The 23,414-nt window shown below is 50.1% G+C and overlaps 1 protein-coding gene across 2 annotated transcripts in view; it reads left to right on the forward strand.

Moving 5' to 3' along the window:
* Positions 1–15,117, forward strand: part of LOC110296884 (probable ubiquitin carboxyl-terminal hydrolase MINDY-4) — an 88,244-nt gene extending 73,127 nt beyond the window's left edge. For both annotated transcript variants that reach the window (XM_029478745.1, XM_029478746.1), the window contains exons 12-14: positions 3,434–3,614; positions 4,142–4,214; positions 13,161–15,117. In XM_029478745.1, coding sequence (XP_029334605.1) covers positions 3,434–3,614; positions 4,142–4,214; positions 13,161–13,209 — 303 coding nt within the window. In that variant the 3' untranslated portion in view covers positions 13,210–15,117. The remainder of the gene's footprint in view (positions 1–3,433; positions 3,615–4,141; positions 4,215–13,160) is intronic.
* The last annotated feature ends 8,297 nt before the right edge of the window (positions 15,118–23,414 follow it).

Here is a 23,414-nt window from a genome sequence, read left to right on the forward strand (position 1 = left end):
AAGATATACTGTCCCTAAACTGAAAATTAAAAGTCCCCAACAGGACTTAGACATTACTCAGTGTAGAGCACTAGCCTATCACACTCAAGATACTAGATTAAGATCCCAGCACATCAACAGAAGAAAAATCCCAAAGGCTTTGCAGAGTAGTTTATCTAAGAAAGAACAAGTGCCCAGGAAGAGCCAGGTAGTTGGAAGTACATAGTGGAGTTTGTAACAACCAGCACAGTGAAGACCACAGTAATCAAAACATAGGCCTAAGACTAGACAAATGGATCCATGAAAACACGCACAAACACACACATACACACCCACAATGGCTAGATTGCAAATTAATGGGGAAAGGGTAGTTCACTTAATATAAAATATTACAGGAGACCTAGGCATGTGATATTTGCTTGTTATCCTAGCACTCAGGAATCTAGAATTTTAACACCAGCCTGGGCTACATGTGGAGTTCCTGTCTCCATTCAACAACATACAAACAATTACCCCCCATAAAACAAAGACTAAAAATAAACCCAAACAACAAAACCCAAGAGAATGCAATGGCAGTGCACGATAAAAATCTAGAAGTCTACCAGTCATTTGGCACATTCTCACATGAAAAATGTTCCCAGCACACCAGCCTGACAGTCGAGATTAAATCAGCGCCGCTGCAGTTTCAATAAGAGCGACAAGAAGGAGATGAAAACGGCACAAAAGCTTGTGAGGCTGTGAAGGGAGCTGGCCTTTCTGGCCATAGCTGGTGGAGGGAGACTTTGATAGCTACAGCACATTGAAAGGTAGGATTCTTGACCTCCAAACGTTGAATCTGACACTGTCCTGAGAAACAGTGCACCCTAAAGCACACCTATGGCTCAAAAGCCGCCCATTTGCTTGTTTAGAATCAGACCATTGTTAAAGCTGATCTTACTAACTTAGATGGTGTTTGTTAAAATTCACAGCATAGATGTCCCCTTGCTGGTGTGAAAAAATTTGAATGGCATTAAATAAAATCTCAGGAGCTAGGAGTGTGGCTTGGTGGCAGAGCGCAGGTTTGCCATAATCTCCTGCGGTTATTCCTCAACAATAAAAGTAGGTTTAAAAGTTCAGAACAATAAAAGCAAACAAACAAAAACAACCTATTAAAGTGTATCATGGCCCACAGGAGAGAGCCTGGCCCTCACTAAGGAAATGGCACACCCAGCTCTCTAAGACCCCCGAGGAAGTTTCTTTGGAAAATGTCTCCTCTGGAAAAGGCTTGTGAATGAGCACTCTCATTTATGAGCCCTCTGGGCAGCTGTTTTGCTCTTAATCTTTTGACTGTTGTTTATAAATGGCAAACTGCCCTCTGTCCCTCTTTGGAAAATTCAGGAGCTGATGGCGCTCAGGCCTGCCCATGGCTGGCTGGAGGCACTCTCCCAGCCTGTATTGAGTGAGCACAGAGCCAGGCCATGTCTCTCAAGAAAAGGCTCTTGTGAGCACAGAAAGGAAGCTAAGCCTATAGAAGGGTTAGGTGGGGGTCAGGTATGCCCAAATGCCCCATATCTCAGGAGGAGCAAGCTTGCCCTTAGGCAAGGGGACAGAGTGTCACACACAGCTGAGTGGAGAGGGGCTTTAATAAGAAAGCAACTGGTACTTTGTAAATGTGGTTCCTACACTCCACTTAATAGGTAAGTCCTTCATGGAGGACTTGAGCACAGGCCCCCTATCCCAGGCAGCTGCAGCTCAGCATTACCCCTGAGGTGGGACCTGTCTCGCTACTCTGTGGTAGGTCCTAGAGTAAGTGTACCCTTCTCCGTGTTGGGAAGATAGCTTAATTCTTTCCTTAATCCACAACGGAGACTGTAAATACCTGAGCAGCAAATCTCTCATCTCCCTGGAGAGGCTGGATTAGACAGGACCAGCTCAATGTTGCTGAATAACCTGATGCTGCACCTAGACAGGTGCTGTCTAGGGCACTCACGGAAGTGCATTATCGAGGCTGCCTGCCCAAGGGCTCAGAAGGTAGTTTTCTCTTTGCAGGAAGCATCATGCCTGTGTTCTGGGTGGGGGAGGGCACGTGAGTGTTAGCATTCTGTCTAAGCTCTGCCCCACAACCACAGCCAGGTAGGCCTGACCACACTATAAAAGGGGCTGCTTGCCCCCTCTTCGCTCTCTTGCTCTTCCCTTCTTTCTCTCACTGTCTCCTTCCCCCTTCCCCCTCCCTTTTCCCTTCCCCCTCTCTCTCCACATGTTCATGGCTGACCTCTTCCTCTACTTTGCTTCTCTCTCTCTCTCTCTCTCTCTCTCTCTCTCTCTCTCTCTCTCTCTGCCTCTACTTCCCTCTTAACTCCCCTCCCCATGCCCTGAGGCACCAGCAGGCCCATGCCAAGGCATCCTTCCCCCTGAGGGACCAGCCACACTATGAAGGTATAGTATAGAATAGAGTTTATCCAGGGCACATAGAGAGGGGGGGAATGGAGAGAGAAGGGGGAAGAAACAAGGAGACAGAGAGGAGCAAGAAGGGAAGAGCAAGAGAGTGAGGAGAGGGCAAGCAGCCCCTTTTATAGTGGGTCAGGCCTACCTGGCTGGTGCTAACAGAATGCTAACAGGCAGGGTCTGTTTTGTTCCTACACACCCTTGGCCAGCCCTGGGAGTCCCTGGCTAGCAGTCGCCAGAGCCTTTTTTATTATGTTCTGGTGCTGCCTCAGCCTCATGCTACAGGCTCCCTTTACCAAGTAGCCTGCTATACCCTGAACTTGTCAGCCATTCACCCATAGACTGCTCGCTCAACCCCTCCCCTCCTTTCTCCCCAGGGCCCTCAGTTCTACCTGTCTTGAAAGCACAGTTCTAGTTGAAGTCCAGTATTTATTCCTGAGGATCTCCAGTTTTCAACCGTTTGTTGGCACATTGGGCGGTCTCATGGTAGCAGTGCACGTGTTGAGCAGTGTCACAAGGCAAATGATGCACTATGGTGCTATGGTTGAGGGGGGCAGTTGCTCAGTGACATGCCCCCGGGAACTGGAAAGAGCCAACGATAACCTGCTCTCTGACTGAGCAGTTGAGGTGATAAAGCTCTCAGAAGGGAGGACAAAGAATGGGAAAGCTCAGGGACTGGTGAGCTGAGTGACTGAGGAGTTCAGCAAGTAGCAGGAGGCCATGGCTGAGACACACACAAGTGAGGTGTGTGAGAGACTGAAGGAGAAGAGAGAGTTAATTGACTAGGTTGTGGCATGGATGTCACCTGGGACCAATGGGTGTGTGTGTGTGTGTGTGTGTGTGTGTGTATGTGTGTGTAGGGGATTGTGTGTGAGTTCCCTGTGATCCTTGATGTGGGGTAGTCAGCTCTAGAAGGTAGGCCTGTGGTTTGGGCAGCAGGCAGGGTTTCTAACATCACAGCAAGGATCTCTGGGAAGCAAGCTTCCCCTCAGCTGGTCAGCATGTTACCTTAGGTCTTTCTGTCCTTCAGGTTGGCTGCTTCCTAAAGACGCCAAGGTTCCCCATCTGGGTGGTCTGCAGTGAGAGCCACTTCAGCATCCTCTTCAGCCTACAGCCAGAGCTCTTGTGCGACTGGAGGTCTGAGCGGCTCTTTGACCTGTATTACTATGACGGCTTGGCCAACCAGCAGGAGGAGATACGGCTGACTGTTGGTGAGACACCCAAATGCATCTCTTCAGGGAGCCTCCAGGCTACTCCAGAACCAGCTTTAACATACCTTCTTGGGATCATCATGGGTGGCCGGAGAGTGATGCTAGCCTGGCCATCCTGTAAGAGAGGGCTGTGGGCCTTGAGCACTCCATGGCACTAAGAATGGAAGATGAAGTTAAGGCCACATGCAAGTGCCCTGTAAGCTATGCTGACATGTTTGGATTTGCATTTCAGGCAATAGGGTGTCATAGGAGGATTTAGGGTAGAGGAATAAAGAGACCACAATTGCTTTTAGAAAAAATATTTTGATAACTAAAGAAAGGCGTAGGTTTGGTGAAGGCCAGAGATAAGAGGCCAGTGCACTGTCTTGGTAAGAATTAATGACCAAGAAGGGGGGAGGATCCAGTCAAGATGAAGATGGGTCCATCATACCCAAGGGATGGGGTAGGCCCCCGGAGTTGCCCAACCTGGCCGCAGTGGCAGTGCCTATCCCTGAGATGACATAGTGCTTTCCCCCCTTCCTTCCTAGATACCACCAAGACCGCCCCAGAGGACAGCTGCAGTGACCTTGTCCCTCCTCTTGAACTCTGTATCAGAACCAAGTGAGTGGGGCTGCCTCTAACTTCATAAAACTCACCCTGGAGGCCAGGACGTGCATTGGTTGGGGATATTAAGCCTGTGGACAGAAAGACAAACAGCTTCTGGGGTGGCCTGATTTAGAAGGGTGTGGTCAGGTAATACGATGCAGCTGATTAGACACTGGCCTGGGGGCTTACACTGAAGCCGATGTCTCCACTGGGCTGACAATTTGCTGACTTTTCAAGAGCTGAAGGACTGAATAGAATTGGGAGAGGGGATAGGGTAGTCAGGGCATGGTGGGTTGTGGGTGACCACAACAGTAGTACCTCCCTACCTTGTGTGGTATAGCCACTCAGAACACTGAGCAGGGAGGCTCCTGTCTCTGAGGCACTCGGTGGGTCCTTGACACCTCATCCTGACTCTGCATTTAGGGGAGGCTGCAGCCCAGGCTAGAGTTGAGGGAAGCCCATTCCTTTCTTCTAGGCTTTGTTGTGCACCAGGCTGGGGCTGTGCTCTTTAGGGTCTGTGGGCCATCGCGAATAGAAGCCTCTGGGCTCATTTGGGCAGCTGTCTGCAGTAGTGACTAGGAGATCTCAGTGTGCAGTAGGGAATCAGGGAGGAGTGTCTCGGGAGGGAGACAAGGTTCTGGTTGCTTTTCCAGGGATGTAGTGCATGTTGTGTGGTTCTGAGCATGAGTTTTGGAGCCAGCCTGCAGGCTGACTGTGAGACACTAGACCTCACCTATCTGGCTTACTTGGTCATCTGTAAAGTGGGGACGATGACAGCTTGGAGCCCATGTGGCTATTCCTAAGTGCTTTCTAGCATTAGCTCTCACTGTCATTGTCCTTGGCACTTGTGACTTGTGTTATGTCAAGAGGAATATGTTTCCCAGCTGGGGCCAGAGTCACAGCCCGGCCCTGAGATCCTGAGCACCTGAGATACATGTGGCAGGCCTGGACTCCAGGCCTGTGGCCCCCTGTAGACAAACAAGCCTTTGAGTGGAACCGGGGAACAGAGCAAGGACTGCCTTGGCACTGTGGAAGCATCAGGAAGGGGAAATGGGAGGGCTGCAGGCACATCCCCATTGTGCCAGTTCCCTGCCCTCCCCCACAGGGATACAGCATTCCTGCAGGGTCATAGGCTGGCTGCTTTCATCAGAGGATTAGGGGCACATGCGGGTCCCTGTCCTTTCAAGTACAAAGGGCCAGTCATTCAAGGTGATGAGTGAAGGCTTTGAAGGGGAAAGAAGGTGATCCTAGCCTTGGCACCTATGCAGGCTAGCAGAGGAGGCCACGGGGTGATCTTTCTGAAGGAGAAGGACCCCAACTGGCCCCTAGGCACAGCTTCTATTCCTTTTGGACTGGGATGCTCCTTGAGACTCTTTTTGACTTTATCTTTGTACCCCTCCCACCAGTAGTACCCCTTAGTCCTTCACTGCCCTCCTTTGACAATAGATGGCTCCGGATTGGCCAAGCAGCACCCCCCCCCCCAGCCCAGCCTTAACTGGCTTTCTGAGCTCAGTCTGATGGGCAGTTGTTTGAGAATGGCTCAGAGTTTTTGGCCTACCTTGAGGGTAGCCTCTTGCCTGAGATGGCTGGCACGGAGCACAATTCATGATCATCATCATGGAGGGTGGGCTTGGACCTGTTCTATTGGTGCTTTTGTCTCTTGGGAGGATCCCAAACCCAATTCCCCACCCCCAGTGATGCCTGATGAGGTGCTGGAGAGCAGCTTGCACTGGGGAGTGGGGCCTGGCTTTCCCTGCTCTCACTTCTGCTCCCGGTCTGGGGCTTGGATGAGGCAGAGCAATGGCATCTTCAGAAGTGCTTCTCAGTGTTGGTCACAGAGAGAAAGAGGACTGTTTGTGTAGCATACAAATAGTCAGGGTTCAGAACATCAGGCTTAGGGGCTCTTAGGGGTCCCAGACACCATCCATCCCCGGGATGGCTAGGGGAAACCTATGTGAGTTCTAGGTTACTCACTGGGGAGTCTTGCCCCAGAACGTAGGTCCTAGACTTGTAGATATTAGCTTCCTTTGAGGAATATGTTAGAACTGGAACCTCCAGGTCAACCAGGGCCTCTGTAGGAGGCCTGAGGATGTGAATTCCTATGTAGTTACTGGTTGCTGCTGCTGCCACAGCCCTTGGATCACTTAAGAAAACATTCATTGATTCGTGTTTACAGTGTGTGTGTGTGGCATGTGCATGCATACCTATTCGTACTATGGAAGCCAGAAGAAGGCAGCAGGTATCCTCTATACCCACCCACCTGGCACCCAGTATCTTTGAGATGGAGTCTCTTGATGAACTTGGAGTTTATGTTTTCTTGGATAGTCTAGGCCAGCAAGTCCCAGCAATACATATGTGAAACACTTGGCTTATTCCCTGGGTGCTGAGATTTGAACTCTGGTCCTCAGTATTTCCAGCAATCACTCTTAACTGTGGAAGCATCTCTCTAGGCCTTGCTTTTGAGAAGTGCTGTTCTAATGATGGGTAAGGGCCTCCCTGGCTCTATCCACGTCCATCTGCCTTATGAGCCTGCTTTTGCATGTCAGTTACCAAGGGAGGTACCAAGCCTGTCTGTATGACTGCCAGAGGCCAGGGAACTTCCTTCCTAACACCAGGTCTTTGCCTGTTGTATGTTCTCAGTGCATTCGCCATGGTGAGTCTACCTGGCCAGTTACCATGGGAGTACTTTCCCAGAGTTTTCCCCGGAATTATTCCCGGAAGGCTGAAGGGGTGAATGAAGAGTGGAATGGCTGGGTCCCTGTCCCCTTGATTCATCAGATAACAAGCCACTGTAATGGGAAACAGCAGGCCAGGAATCCTAGTCCAAGGGGTCGAATTACAAAGGCTTTGCGTTTTGTTTTTGCTACAGATTTTCAAACAGCTCAAAGGAACTTGGGAAAGTAGCCTCTGAGGTCACTGTGGGGACCTGCTGGCATGGTCTTGGCTATGGGGGTGAGGTTATGGGGCAAACCCTGCTGCCTGTAGGGCACACATGGTGCCATAGTCCATACTTAGGTCACTGCCAAACTCAGAGTCAGATTGCACATACCTGGTAAGATGCAGCTGAACCGTAACCCCTCCTGTCCGTGTGAGGAGAGTGGCTAGCTGGAGACCTGGTGAGTGGAGTTTCCTGCTCAATGTGCCAAGGCTCATGGAAGTTCTGTCTTGATTCTTTAGAAGAAACAGCTGTTTCTTCTAAATGATAAGAACTCATTCTCACTCTCAGAGAGTTCAACCAAATGGAAATCAAATTCAGAATCAGCCATGATCAATCCAGGGGAAGATGACCTCTTATCCTTAAGCCTAGCCTTCCTGCCCTGCAGGAATCATGACCCACCCTATAGGATGTGCCAACTCTATACCTGGCCATCTGGCAATATGCTTAGTCCATAGAGGCGTGCCCAGCACCCCATCCCCCAATCTAACCTTTCTTTCATAGATGGGGAGGTGAAGGTTTTGCACATAGCAGTCTGCCAAGTCATTTTGGATCACCAGCAGCTTGGACCCTCACTGTCCCAGCCGGGTGGTAGGTCACTGAGCGGACAGTGTGACTTCCTGCCACCTGGCTCTGTTGTCACGGAGGCGTTACACAGACCCAGTCTCTGGGTTTTGCCTTCAGAGAACATCATCCTGATTAGAACCATCGCTAGGTCCTTGCGCTGTCCCTGTCCTTTAGTATGATGCACATCTCAGCCCCACAGAGGCTCATTACCTTTGCTGTGTCAGGAATGTGGGCTCCATCTCTTGCCCCTCCCCGTTGTTCTGAAACGACATCAGCAGAACCGGACTCTTTGAGGGTCACTTCCAATAGCACGCACTGACCTCTCCCAGGCTTCCATCCTCACTGGATTGAGAGAAAAATGAAACACTTGTCAGCAGGCCAGAGAACAGAGGAAAGAGCCCATAACTGGGCCTGGGGCTAGGGTCCAGATGTTTCTGTTTGGAGGCTCAGACAAGAAATGCAAACTAGTTCCAGACTGGGTCAGTGTCTCTGAGGCCTGGAGAGTGTTCACCTCCACAGGGATGCTCTACCCATCCAAGTACCCCCTTCCCTGCTGATGCCCTGGCCTGGAATCCCACTGTTTATGTTGGGCACACCCTTCTGATGTGCTGTGGTCCACATATCCCACTTTGCCCCGGCTTGTCTCATTGCATGGGTTGTCCTCCTGAACTCACTTCTACCCAGCTGTCAGCCATCATTTTTTCTTTCTCAAGCCACTGTAAAATAGAACACAGAAGTACAGGTGTACTCCTGACCTTTACCATGGGCTCTGAAGATGCAGGGGAAGGTGGGCAGGAGAAGGAGCCAACAAGCAAGTGGGGGGGGGGGACTTGGAGGTGAGTACTGGACAGTGTGCTGACTTGTGTAAAGAGTGAATATTCAAAGACCCAGATTTCCCTGCTGAAGATTGGGAGGGGAGTGGGCTTCAGAGCAGGCATAGAAGGGGAGAGCTGGGGTGGATGAGTGTCCCCAAACCTTCGAACTCTGGGCAACAGATACTATCAGCCTTCCTGAGTCTACCATAAGTGCTGAGAGCCACCTCCAAAGCAGATCTCTTCTGCAAGCAGCCTGAATCTGAGCCTAGAGAAGGTTGGGTGGGCCAGGAGGAGGACTGGCCAAGGGCACAGGTGGCAGGCAGCATGCTGGGCTAGCTCTAGAGCCAACTCTGATTTGAAATGGCCCTAGTGCAGGGACAGAAACTTGCATACAAGCTGTCTGGAAAATCAAGACTAGCAAATGGGTCCCTGGGTGTGTCTGAAGCAGTTTGGAGCGTTATAACAGGCCTGCCTTCTTTTTTTGCTGTCATTGGCCCCATGTGGTATTCTCTCCTTTATGAAGTACATCAGGTCTAGCAGTGGTCTGATAAGTTCAGGCTGGAGCTGACTGTGCTGTAGTTATTGACCTGAGGCTGGGGGAATGGGTATCTTCATGCCGTGGCCTTTTTGATGATATTGCTATTAACTTTTGAGCTCAAAGCTCAACTATTAAGTTGGCAGTCCTTGGTGAAGTGGTTTTACACCTTTGGTAGTCTTGAAATACTTTCAGCAATTATAGTCAGGGAGAGGGCACAAAATGTCCTACAATGAACAGAACACCTCACACACCAGAATTATCCAGTGGCAAGGTAGTTTGAAGTGTACCATGGGTCTGCCTCCTGAGTTACTGCAGATGACAGCATGGTCTGCTGACTCCTGCTGTATATTCAAGCACCTCTCCATCTCACCTGCTCACTCCCCAATTCTCCATCTCACCCATTCGTTCACTCCCCTGCAGTCCCTCATTGCTGCTGCAGCACTGTAAAAGCTCTTCTTACTTTAGACCATTCAGATCAACTGTCATGCTCACCCTTCCAGCATTTCACATGGCCCTGATTTCCCATTCCATAGCAAAGCACTTCTCTCCACTGCCTTTGCACCTGCGGGCCAGGATGTGGGGGCCTAGATGCCTTTTGAATGGCTTCAAAACCAAACACAGACCTAGCAGCCTGCCGGTGAGGCTCCGTGACTGTCGGGATACAGATGTTGTTTAGTGGTGGGTGAATATGACTCACCCTGTACTGAAGCCAAACCCCAGTTTGTGTGCCGGGAGCCCCTGGGAGAGCCTAAGCTTGCCTGCAAGCGGGGAAGGTGGAGTCCAGGGGTTGAGAGGCTATGAAGAGGGTGCTTGTGTAGTCCCTGGGGACCAGGCTGAGGGTGGATCTGTTTCTCTCCTGTGTGCCCCCTTTCATCACCATTTGGGGATCTCAACCACCGAGCCATCTAAGTTGTGCTCTTGTTAAGCAAGACATTGATGCTTATATATAAATCTTACTAGAATAAAAAAAGGTTATTTAATGGTGCACCTCAAAACAGCAAAGATGAATAGGAAAAGATAATTACAAATTTCAAAAAAATTAGATTATTACAGATACTGAATCACGACTAACTCAGTAGCTGCAATAGGTCAGCCCTACCTTTCAGAACCTGGGCTCAGCACCTCTCCACCTATAGTTGTTCAGGGTACCAGTCAGAGCAGGGTCTGTTTCCCCTGCTGAGACCTATGCTGTCTCCCCTGGAACTTCATGAGATTCCCCCCAAATCTTACCAACAGAAGACTCCTCACATAATAATTAACTTCTCAAGTTACGTCAAGTTACCTAGCCGTATGGTGACCATGTCTACCATTCAGTGAAGGCAAATGCAAAGGCTCCGCTGTGTTCCATCAAAGTGGATGTGTTCTATCTATGTGACCATACCTGATAGAGTCCGCTAGATCTACCTGATGAGCTAGAAGCTGGGGAAGGGGTCTCGGGCAACAGAGATCACTGAGGCAACTGGCTCTCCCGAATCTCGTAGATCAAGATTAACCCTTGGGATTCCACACTAACGATCAGGAAGGAGCTTGGGCAGTGATGATTGCATTGGTGTTCGAGTCCCAGCACGGGCTAGGCTGGAAAATGGATTTTACGAAGGTGATTCTTTCAGCATTGGCTTTCAAAAGGTCTCCTTTTGAATTGTTTCTGAGTACTGTGACCAAAATGGAACCAACTGCCTCCCCTGCAGGAAGCCATGGGTTGACTGCCAAAAAGCTGCGTGTCCTATAGGGGTGAGATCTTTCAACATTGCTGGGTAGCATTGCTGGGTGCCATCAAATGACACCAAAGAGAACACAGAATTTTGGGGACATTTCCTCAAATTAACATTTATGCCTATGCTGGCTTTCCCCACATGCCTAGTCTTTTAAGCAGATTAGTTTTTACAAAAATTTCAGAAACCCAGCTTTCCTGGAACACTGACTAGGGTATACGTTAGGGCAACATTCTGTCTTGCATATTCGCACACCTTCAGAGGGTTTGGGAAGTATATCTTGTCCATGTTGTACCCTGGTGGGGCAAGAGTGTGATGCTAATTGTTCCTTTGTGGCTGTGTGCAGCTACTATCTTCCATACCGAAGCATTCCATGGGAGGAAGAGAGTTTCCCGCTAAGATGTGTTGTCATTTTGTTTTGTTTTACTTTTTTCAAATGACAATCTGCTCGTTTCTTTGATGAGAAATGTGATGGTTTAAAACATAGAAAATATGAAACAGGGGAAATGTAATTTATAAATCTGCCCAAAAGCTGCTTATAACCTACAGGAAAGTGAATTAGAAGACAGAGGGAGTACGAATTCTGCTACCTCTGGAAAAAGTGATTTTCAGCCTAAAAACTAGAGAAACCGAGGCAGCAGTGCAGAGAGCTGAAGAAGACAGAAAAGTTCTGAGGTAGAAGATGGGGGTTGAGTTGGAAGATGGGCTAAGGGTGAGGACCACTGGGTCCAAGATGAACCATTCAGTTGTTGCTTTGCATTGATGGGGGGTGGGGGGTGGGGACTCAGGACTGAGAATATAAAGATCGGAGGCTGCTTAAATCCCTTCTTTAAAATACCATATACTGTTCACATGTGGCTACACATCTTTCTGTATGGTTTAGTCTCTGGGTACTTATAATATCTAATATGCAAGTACTTGTTATACTGCATTGTGTACAGAATAATGACAGGAAAAGTCAGGTTTATATGCTCAGTATAGGTTTCTTCTTGGCTTGGGGAATGGGGAGGCTTGTTGCTACTGTTCCTTGACTTCTGCAGATGGTTGAACAGTGGATGGGAAACCAGAGTGCTTTAGATGTGTTTGTGGTGCTGGGACCACAGTACCTAGCAAACAACTTAAAGGAGAGAGATTTCACTTGGTTCATGGTTTCTGGGTGTTCAGTCTGTCCTGGTAGGGGGGCCTGTGTGGGGAAGAAGCTTGGTTTTAGTGGCAGGAACATGTGTCAGAGGATGCTCACAGCATGGCGGACTAGAAAACTGAGTCTGAGGGAAGCCAGGGGTTGGGTATCATCACCAGAGACCTTCTTCTAGTGATCTCACTTCCTAAAGGTTCCCCAGCTGTCACCACCAGGCAGGAAACAAGAATTCAAACCATGAACCTGTCAGGGACCTTTCAGATTCTAGCCATATCTCTGTAAATAAGCCCTCCTGCTTCCAGTCATTCTGATGGGAAATACTGCACTGTTAGCCCTGAGTGGATCTGTTTTCTCTCTTGCTGAAGTTCCAGTCTTGGGATTTTGGGCTTTCCCAGAGAGTTGCTAAATTAAAACAAGAACAGCTTCTCTTTTCCCCTTGACTGTGGCAGTTAGGGTTTTTAACTCAACATCTGGTTTTGAAACCATAATGCTGGTTCTCTCCAAACTTTATACACTGTGAAATACTGCTGAGCCCCAGTCTGGTGCTCTGACTATAGTGCTACCTCGCCACATTCTAACTCAGGTTGTTTTAGAATCCATATGCAGGCAGGCACCTGAAGCAGTAGATTTGCATAATTCTTGATATGCAATAAATATGATTCCCCTCGGTTGTTTAGAAAATCAGCTCTACTGATGTTTAACCCCCCCCGGCCCCACCTATAGTAACTGTTCCATTGGATCTGAGATACCAGCCTTGATCTACTTAGTTCTTCTTAAGGCTTTATAAATTAGTTTTCAAAACCTGTTTGTTCCTGTGGTACTCATGGCGCTCCCTAGCTTCCTGTGTCCCATAGAGCAATGTCCTGGTCTGCTGTCAGCTGTCCAGTCTCCTCTGCATCTTTCTTCTCACCTTTCTTGCTGCTCTCCTGCACCATGAACATCCCAGACTATCTGTTCCCCTGGTCCTACCCAGATGCCCCTGAAGGGCCACTGCTGGACAAGAGCTGGGTCTGGATGTACATGGATGAGTTTAAATCATTAGAAAGCTATAGCAACATAGCAAGGTACCGTCAGCTATGCCACAAAAGGACAAGTTTCCTGTGTCTTCCCTGTTGTTACCAGGAGTCTTTTATCCATGCCATATAGGTATTTAGGTTGGATGAGAGTATGGGAGAGCAAGCGGTCAGGGTGGGGTCCTCAAAGCTTACTTCCTGGGTCCCTGCAGCTCTCACACTCTCCTTTTACTGTCTTCATAGGTGGAAGGGGGCATCTGTAAACTGGAACGGCTCAGATCCCATCCTGTGACCCTTGGATACATGGAGTTCTATGGCTTCAGCACTCATCACTGGGATGACCCCGGGACCCCAGGTCTTAGGGTCAAGTCTCTTAGAGAAGTCACCCTGCCTGAGTTTGCATGTCCACAGAGTCATGCTGAGTCTTCCAGTTCCTTCCATGAAGGGCCGTGGCAGGGTCCTGTTGAGATTCCCTCCTGGCCTAGCTGTGCCTGCCAAAGACAGGAAGGAGGGAGGCCACCAGAGACTCTACTGCCTTTCATTTGCATCCTTCCTGAATAACCCTCTCTCCAAGGCCTCTGGTGTCACTGGCTTTGGGGACTCTGGAGTCTTGTTACTGCAGCTTCCATAAAGCAAAAGTCAAGCCTATGACCAGGGCAAATTTGGACTGTGGTTGGTTCATTGGTGTGAGTGGAACCCGGATCTGCCCTCATCATGGCTAAGATGGGACAGGGAGGTGGAGGCCCAGGATTCCAGTGTGCTGAGTATCTCCTAGTCAAGAGGTGAGGCCAAGCCCAGCCCTTTGTCCCAGAGATGCCCTTGTCTGGGTGGAGCAGCGTGGTCTAAGATATAAGCTACCAAGAGCAGCCAAAGGTCTGGAGAGCCCACTTCAGGGAAGACCTGGTTTTCTTGTGAGGCCATATGAGGCTGGGGTGGGCCTAGAAAAAAGGCTGGTATGGGCAGGGCTAGAAAGGTACCCAGGAAATGACTTCTTGCCCAGGTGAGCAAAAAAGATGGGGACAAGCAGAGGGATCCAGTGTCAACTTCCTGTGGCTGTGGGGAGAACTGACTGCCATCATGGGTGGGCAGGACTTTGGAAGTGCTCACATTGCAGAATAAGGAGAGAGATTAGAAGGGAAAATGGTATGTTCTGAGTTTCACTTACCACATGGCGTATATCTACTGGCTTTTGTCATGGAACGTGATAAATCAGGAGTGGGTAGCTAGGGAAGAACTCCTGGAGGTACTGGGTGGTTCAGAGCCAGAGTCCAGGGCTGCTTGTCAGCAGTTCAGACCAGGAACCTCAGACTGAAGCTCCAGACCTCAGAATCCCTGTCATATGGCTGTCCAGGAAGAAATGAGGACCCAAATAACGGTAAAGCTTTCAGGTGCCTCCACCCTAGCCCGGCAGCCCATCTTTGGCCTCCATGTGTCCCCATGGGGTTTAGGAGCCTAGCTGCTCTAGACTGTGTCCCTTGCAATAAGAAGTCCCCTTGCTGTAAGGAGAAATCCCACCGTTAAGGAGTTAAGGGTTTGGTGGGGACAGCTACGGAGCTTGTCTTGTGTTCCTGTGGGTAGGGCACACACTGTGTCCCAACTGCAGACCTTCGGAGAGGCAGGGAGGAGTCAATTATGCCATAGAAGCAGAGGGCGGGAAGGGCTGTGTCCTGCACTAGGCTCCCACGGGGCTTGCTGTGTAAACTTTAGTGGCCATTCACAGCAGGTTCCCAGTAGAAATGCTTCCTATATCTCCTCAAAATGTTTATGCATTTGTTTTCCTTGGCCACAGATGGGCAGCTGCAGAGTGCCTGGCTGAGGAAGCTGGTTTCCCTGCAATGGCCTTGTTTATCAGGCCTGGGGAGGAAAACTATCTCTTCAATGAAACCCACTTAGTCTCCTTGCCAGGGGCTCTTTGGCAGGGCTAGAGGAAAACAAACAATTCCCAGCATTACTGCAGAAGGTTGACCCAACAAAGCACAGAGCTTGCTCTTCTAGGAGGCCAGATTGCAGACACACAAGCACTATGCCTTGGAGTGGAAGGTGGGCAGAGCTGGGTACAACCACTCCCAGGCTTGAAGCTTTAGCATTCTCAGTAACACTCCCAGGATCAAAACACCTCATCACAAGTGTCATTGTTCTCTGGGGTGCCGAGGTAGGGGACTGTGCCTCACAGCCCTCTCCCGAACTGTATTAAAATCATTCGTGCTCACATACATGTGTGCTAAGGGTCAAGAGTTTTCTGCCTCTGTTGCTCTGTGTGGATGGAGACAAGTTCCTGGACAAGCTGGCTAGTCTTTTCCTATTGACTTTGCTCTCTTCAGCGCTTGCTCCTTGATCTAGAGAGAGACAAACAGGCCATGACTGTTGACTTCAGACATTGAAAAGTGTGTGGAACCAGTGTAATGGCCACTTAACTCCAAACTCCCCAGAGGAAACACCTCCCTTCCCTGGGGATGCTCGTTTGAACAGGTTACTGTGGCAGCCTGTTTTCACTTCCCAGCCTTGCTCCAGCGGCCCTCCACACCCTGCATTGCCCCTGGCTCTTCCACAGAAGAGGGTCAGCTACAGTTGTTTGTTTGTTAACTTTTTATTGATTCTTTGTGAGTTTCCCATCATGCACCTCAGTCCTGCTCATCTTATATCCATCCTTTTGCCCTTGCAACCTCCCCAGCAAAATAACACCCCCCCCACACACACACAAAACAAAACCAAAACAACTCCCCCCTCAAAACAAAACAGAGAAAACATCTCACTGTGTGATGCAGTGTGTCACAGTGTGTCCATAGTATACCCTTTTGTCTACACATCTTTACTGGTAAATGTTAATTGCAATGAGTCATTAGTCTGGTTCGAGCTCTTCTGTGACACCATCAATATTGGATCCTCATTGGGACTCCTTCCAGTTATCCTGCTGTTGCCCTTTGTCATGGAGCTTCTGCAGCTTCAGAACGGCAGGACTGGCCCTTGTACTTGTACTTGTCCCAGCTGCTCACAGATGATGAAGATTTTGGGGTGGGTTGACTCAGAGCCCTGGATCTGGGCCTGGGTTGTAGCTGAGCTGGCCAGTACACCAGCTTTCCCTTATCTGCACCACCAGAGTGATCTCTCCAGCATTGCTCTGGCTAGGCCACCCAGTGCCACCATCAGCAGGAAGCAAGGTTAACTCTCCTGCTCTCATGCCCTTGGGGCTGGCTCATGTGCACCTACAGCTCCAGAGCCAGCTCCATTGTGCTGCCCAGTCAAGGTTCAGGGCCCACTCTCCCAAGTGTTGCAGCCTGAGAGGGATAGGGGTGACTCTCTTGCTCTCATGACCCCTCCCCTACCCCTGTGGCCAGTTCTACTGCTGCAGGTGGGGAGGATGAAGGGGCTAAGGGTATTATCCCTGCACCCATACCACCTCACAGCAGACCAGTGGCAGGCCCATTGTCCCTCTTACAGTTCACACTCTTGGGGCCAGATCACCCACACCCCTGGTCAGCTCTGCTGTACTATCCAGTCAAGGTGCAGGGCCTACAATCCTGAATGCTGTAACTGGTGAGGGGCTGGGCTAGCTCTCCTGTGCTCAGTTTTCTCAACTGCTGGAGATGGCGAGAGGTGGGGGGATCACCTCTCCCATACCCTAGCCACCAGGACCCATCTCCATTGTGCTGTCTGGGTGAGGTACAGGGCCCTTTCACTATCAGTGATAGATGGGGCCAGCTCTCCAGAGTGCCACAGCCAGTGAGGGCTGGAGTCAGTTCTGCACAGCCCCTGGACGTCCATGTAGTCCCCAGTAGCTGCCCCTACCAGGGATGTTCCCAGGTTCTCTAGTGGTAATACGAGCCATGGACATCCACACTGATCCCTGCAGCTGCATAGCCACAGATGCAGACATGGCCCTGGACCTCCCATGGCTCTGGGTTGACAGGGCTGGTCACTCACAACAAGCTACTCCTCTCCACCCTCCAGTCTCCATGATTCTCTCTCTTCAAAATGCACACTGTGGTGGCTCTTGCATCTAACCACCACAATCTTGCACATTGTGGTGACTCCTGCTTCCATTTTACCATGTGCCTGACAGGGCCCAGGGTGACATTCACCATCAGTGTTGTGTGGTGTTGTAACAAACAGGTGCCAGTGCCATGCTCCAGAGGGCAGGAGCTAGACAATTCTTTTTGTTGTTTTTTTCTTTCTTTCTTTCTTTCTTTTTTTTTTTCGAGATAGGGTTTTTCTGTGTAGCCCTGGCTGACCTGGAACTTGCTCTGTAGATCAGGCTGGCTTCAGACTCAAAGAGATCCACCTGCCTCTGCCTCCCAAGTGCTGGGATTAAAGGCATGTGCCATCACCGTCTGTCTGAGTACACTGTTTTTCTAGGGATGAAGTAAATGGGTGGGCTTCTGTGGCCCATAGCCTTTTCCCAACCAGTATTAAAATTGTAAATGCTCACTCACATACATGTGTGTTAAGGAGTTGTAGTTATCTTTCTGTTGATCTACTTGGAGATGTACTCTGAAGTCTGCTACAAGCTTTACAGAAATTCTCCTGGGGACTCTCTTACTTGGCTTTAGGAGCAAAGACATAGCCCTTTCTGCCCTTGCATCTGATGCCTCTATACAAGACACCCTTGCTAACTATAGGACCCAAATTCCCCTATGGCCAGAGGGTAGGGATGGGCAGATTGGGAGGACATTGGCTCTATTCCCTTGGGGTGCCACTCAAAGCAGTTTTCAGGACAGCAGGAGTCCTGGCAGTCAGAACTAGGCCAGGGTGTAGAGATGTCCTAAGGTTAAGGTGCATTCAGATTTTTGTCTGATTACCCTCAGTGTCTCTGTGTCACAGGGATGGCACCAGCTCTGACCAAGGGACCACAGCCCCCTGACCCCAGTCTGCTGAGAGTGAGGAGACCTCGTCGCCATATGCACTCAGCTCTGCTAAACAGACAGCAGAGGACTTTCCCTGGCTCTGGATGCTAACCTTACTTACTCAGAGCAGCAGCTTTCTTGCAGTTTCTCATTCAGGCTCCATCCCAGCCTGGCCCAACCAGAATCTGCATTTCAAAATGGTGGGACAATTTTAGTCTGAGTTGTTCTGGTATAGATAGAGCTTGTGATTTTCATGAAGCATAGAGGGACACACAGGACATTCAACTTGTTGGTCCAGGAAACTCGACGTGTAGGTCTGAGAGAAAGAAGCTGCAGTGGTATCCATGTGGCCCGAAGAGCTTGCCAAGCTTTTGTGTCTTGGGTGTGAAGCTGCAGCCTCGCAGCATTCTAAGATAAAGCGAGATCACACACAGAAGCACTTAAAACAGGTCCCAGCACATTGTGGGGGCTCAATAGATGCTGCTTGCCAATCTCTTCAATGGACAAAGAAGAAACTTCTCCAAGCTACTACCCTGGGCCTTAAAGCACAAATGAATAACTGAGAGAATGATCATTCCAGACTGAAGGACAGTGTGAACAGACAGACATGGCAGTCACAATGTCTGTCTCATCCTGGAAGAACAGAGGTCCTCTCAGAGGACCACTGTTGGGAGCCAAAAGCAGATGAAGACCCCATATAGGCCAGAGTGGGGCACTTCCCTTGAAAAGAGGATTTGCTCAGAGTCCTATCAGGTCTCTATCCATTCAGGTGAGGGGAGAAGTAGACTGCTGGTGGGAGGGCATCACAGATAAGGAGTATATGCATGGGTTAAGTGGTTATGTCCTCTGCAGGACCCTAACACAGCCACCAAACCCTCAAAGGATCCTCAGAGTTACAGGAGGCAATCAAATTAGGCTGCCAAGCCTCTTGGCAGGTATTTGGCTCCACCTACCAGAGTACTCCCTCCTCCCTAATCATGCCCTACTCCTCATGGGGCTGTGAGAGATGTGATTATCAGGCAAAAATGCCAAGCATGTGTGATAATGAAGATTGCTTCATGCACACTTCAGGATGGGGGGTTGGCGGGTAAATGGCATAGCCAGGCATAAAATGGCCAGGGCTTTTGTGTTAAGCTTCTAGTAGGTAACAATTGCAGAGAGGGCTCAGGATCCCACCAGACAGGCTGAGGGCTGAGTGGTGGCCATAGCCTGCAGGTGGCCTCACCATGCTCTCTCTCCTGTGCCCAGTCCCACAAATACCTATTATGCACCATTTTTCTCCAAGAGAATCACTAAAGACCTTGCCTGCCTCTGCAGATGGGGAAACTGAGGCACTTTTCTTTAGTGGCAGGCTCTTGGAGCCAGACCACCAGGTGATACTTGAGCCTGCTTCTTCCTGTGTTCTTCCTGTCTCCCTTCCAGCGAGACGTGAGCTCCGCCCACCTAAAATCACAGCTGCAGTGTTCACTTCCCCACGAATCTGTCACTACTGCAGCCTTCCTTACTATGGCTGGGTCCTGCCTTTCCTTCCATTTCCCAAGTTCAGCTGTCATGCTCTACCAATCACATGGGTTGTCTCCAAAGCCCGCCTTGGGAAGTCCCTGAGGTACTTTCATGATGCTCTTGACTTCTTTGCCACCACTCCAGATCCTTGGCAGAGGGTCATGGTCAACAGGCTCCCCTTTAACACAGATGCCACCACACGCGTGCACACACGCTCGCACACACAGACACACACACACACACACACACACACACACGCTTGCGCACACACATGTGCAGCCCACCTCGTAGGCACTGTGCTGTTTCTCTTCTCCTTCAACCCAGGGCTCTTCCTTCCCTCTTTGCTCGTGTACAAATCCAGCTGAAGGTTATAGCTACACACTTTGAGAAGCCCTGCCCTGTCACTCCCTGAAGCGTGTCTCTACCAACAGCCTGTCACCGAACACTGGGGCTGGACATCTAAACCGTTGGTTCAGGTTGTTCTGAGATTAAACCTACCGCCTGTGGGCTCTGATAAGGGTGATCCTGGGTGTTTATCTTTTCTTTCTTTTTTTTTTTTTCTTCAGTTCTCTGAGTCTATGAAGTCTGACAAACTTCAACTTCTCCAGGAAGCCTCCGAGCTCTTGGTGATAAGCACAGAGCCTGGCCACCTCCCTGTGGTCCACTCACTTTCAAGGTGCTTGAGACACTTGGTGTCAATACCATCCCTGAGCCTTGCCCTGCCCTGCCCCTTCCCAACCCGGCACGGGAAGCACTGGGGCATGATTAATAATTACATGAGGACAGAGTGTAAACAGTCACTGCATGGGAACCTTACACTGAGGAACGGTTGTTCACTATCGATCTCCTGACCTGTGCCCTACACATTCACAAGCCCTTCTTGGATGACTGGGTGGAGCAGACAGAGAGTGCACTGCCCACACTGTGCTGGGGTTAGGGTTGGGAGAAGCAGGGACACAACTATCGGGTGGAAGGGACCGAAGAACCTAGGGATGATGGGAGCTAAAGACGTCAGAAAGGAATCAAAAAGGACTTTAAATGGGTTGAGAGATTTGCTTCTTCCATGAGTACTGGGGACCCATGAAAGGCTCTAGGGTAGAGGCGGTTCCAAGCTGTCTTGAGAAGACTAAGATGCCAACAATGTGGACAGTAGACTGTAGCGAAGAGACCAACTTCAGCACTAAGGCTAAAGGACCACGTGGGAGAGAATGGGGCAGCCTAGGAACCAGGTGCATGGGGCCATGTCCTGGATTCAAGTCCCCCTGTCATTCCTATTAGGCAAGCGAGCTTGTCTTGGAGCAGCTGCCCCCTCTGTTGGCTGCTTGGGCAGCCACAGGTCTTCCAGGAACAGTCTGTAAAACATCCCAGCCTCAGATGAAGGTTTCCTCTACTTGCCTGCCTTGGCAAACCACAAAGGAGGGGCCTCAGCTTGGGGAGGTGCCAAGCCTTTGTTTAGATTCTGTCCATGCCTGGACCCCCTGCCCATTGTTTCCCTCACTGTTGTTGACCTTGGGTCTGATGGCAAGAATTGCTTGGCTCCTGAAGGTCAGTGTTACAGAATACAGCCAGCCAGGCAGGATGGTTCTCAGTCCCTTGGACAAGCTCTTCCTATGGGTCACTTGGTGTCCCTATCTGTGTTCTGAAGGTGTGAGACCCCCATTTAGTCCCCTTTTCCCATTTATGTCATCCGAATTAAATTACACAACAACTGTTTGGGGCTGTAGCTCAATTGATATTAAAGTCTTAAATTCAACTCCCACTACTACATAAACCTGTCATCCCAACATTTGGGAGATGGAGGCAGGAGAATCAAAAATTCAAGGTTGTCCTTGGCTACAAAGCAAATACAAGGTGAATACACACTGCATGAGACTGCCTCACAGTGCAAACCAAAAAGCAAACAGGTGAAATAACTGTGCCTCAGTTTCTCAACTCCTGGGACGGCAACAATGGGAGTACATATCGCTCCTCTGATGTGTAGACGCTGCAGAGAGTGCTTAGAATAGCAGGCAACTAGAAGTGCTCAGTCTTGCTACTGAGAGCTAGACAGAGGGCCTGAGATGCAGATGTGACTGTATGAGATGCTTCCATGAACCAGGCTGGCTGGACCTCATGCGTGCTGGCTGAATCCTGGAGAAGAAGAGTCTGACCCCATCATCCCCAGAGTCCCCTCCCAAATGGCGGCCATTTTCCCTTTGACACCTCTGACCTGCCCTCTTGTGGCTCCTGGGTCAAGTGGAGAAATGCCTTCTGTTGTTTGGTTCTCCCCATACCAGGCATTGGTCTCTGGTTTAGAAAACGAGAATGGGCCAGATGATGGGCCGTGATGCTGGCCTCTGTTACCCCGCAGTGACTACTTCTGAGAATGAGACTGGAGGCCACCATGACAAGCTCTGGGTGCAGTCTTGGAGGTCCTGGGGCCAGATATGGAAACTAAGTCTTGTGATGTTCACCCTCCCTCCTTGCTCAGCCGCTCTGTGCAGGAGCAGTGGGTGCTCTAGAACATCTCCCTGGCTGAGGGTGGGTGGAGTTTCCTGCAGCCCCTCCCCTCTTATCTCCCCTGGTTTCCTGAGATTCTGGGAGCTCGTGTATCTGGGTGTCCTGATTCCACACCCAGGCCCTATTGTGTGGGAGCCTGGTCTTTCCTTCAATTCAGCCCTCTCCTCAACAGTGAGCATTCTAGGGAGTGACAGATCAGCAGCCCACAGACCCCGGAGGAAGCCAGCTAGCTAGCCTAGTCCTAGGTATCTGTGAGACTGCTTCCTATCACTCCAAACCACTTCAGAAACTGCCAAGAGCCTCCCCTCTTCCCTGGCCACAGCACACACAGCTGGGGTTGCATCTCCAATAATCTCCCATTCCCTGTTCTGGAAAATCATCAGAGGGTAGAAAGCTGCTTTCACATGAGAGTCTGGGAAGGGATGGGTGTGTGCCAAGGACAATTGAATGCATAGGATCTGCTCTCTGTTACCTTCTCAGGTCACTCGAGTGTACCTGGTAAGAATGTATTTTAAAAGGAGCTAGGCAGAAGTTCCCCATGGCCCCTCAGCATGGACCTGCTTAGGTCTTTCCTCTCTCTCTGTCCTACCACCCTGTGCTCACACTCACCTTCTGAGAGCTGACTCCTCACTCAGCTCTGCTCCTGCACTCGACTGGCCAGGTGGGAGGAGTAGGCTTCCTCCAGCAGAGCCTCTAGCCTTTCCACCTTCCAGCATCTCCATCAGTGTGTTCTAGACCGGCTTGGTCCTCCTTAGCTGTACAGAGCCGAGGAAGGGGTTGCAGAGATCGCCACTGCTAAGAGGTTGAGGAGTGGGAAGAACACAGACTCACATAGCAGGGCAGTGAGCCCCTCTTTTAAAGTCCCTCTCTTAAAAGTCAAACCCAGCCAAAGCAAAGAGGCCTCATGGGAACCTTGTATGTGCCTGGCTTGGCTAGAAGGCCAGCCTTATCCCTTTTTCTGTTTGGACCTTCCCCTCCCTACACCACCACCTCCCTTCCTTGATATAAACAAATCTATTGCCATATTCCCTCCTAGGAAACCTTTCCAGATTGCAGAGAAGAGGTGGGGCTCTTCCACTGCCCGAAGACCCACGTTACCACTTCCCATCCTCAGGCCTGCGTCTCGCCCATCCCCTGCAGGGTTACATGATGGAGCGTCATAGGCCTACATTCCATCCTGTTTATGGATGGAGTGCTCGGCTGACTGGGTCCAAGCCAGTTTGCAGCGTGTAGATGTCCCCCCACCCCCCACCCCGAGCACGAGTGTCAATTTTGGCAAGGGTGGGAACTAAGAGCACTACGTTATCATTTCTGAACCATCTTTTGGATTAGCGTATTACCTTACTGAGCCCCAGTCCCTCCCATAGCACACCCAATGGGTGCACCGGCTACTCTTCAAGTCTCTGACTATAAGATATGTTTAGTCAATTGCCTGGCAGCCAGAATCAAGAAAATACTTTCTACTGATAACAGACAGCAGCACTGGCTATCTCAAAGTAAGAACTATCAAACAGTTCTTTCCATTCCTTCAGTGGCTAGCTGCTCAGATGGAACTAACAATACATTGTGTTCAGTCTCTGGGTAAACAGCTGGCTGTGTCTGGGAGTCTTAACGACTCAGTCCCTTGCCGCTTATGGTGTAGCTCTGGGACTAG

This window comes from Mus caroli, chromosome 6 (assembly GCF_900094665.2).
Source record: "Mus caroli chromosome 6, CAROLI_EIJ_v1.1, whole genome shotgun sequence".
NCBI classification, from domain to species: domain Eukaryota; kingdom Metazoa; phylum Chordata; class Mammalia; order Rodentia; family Muridae; genus Mus; species Mus caroli.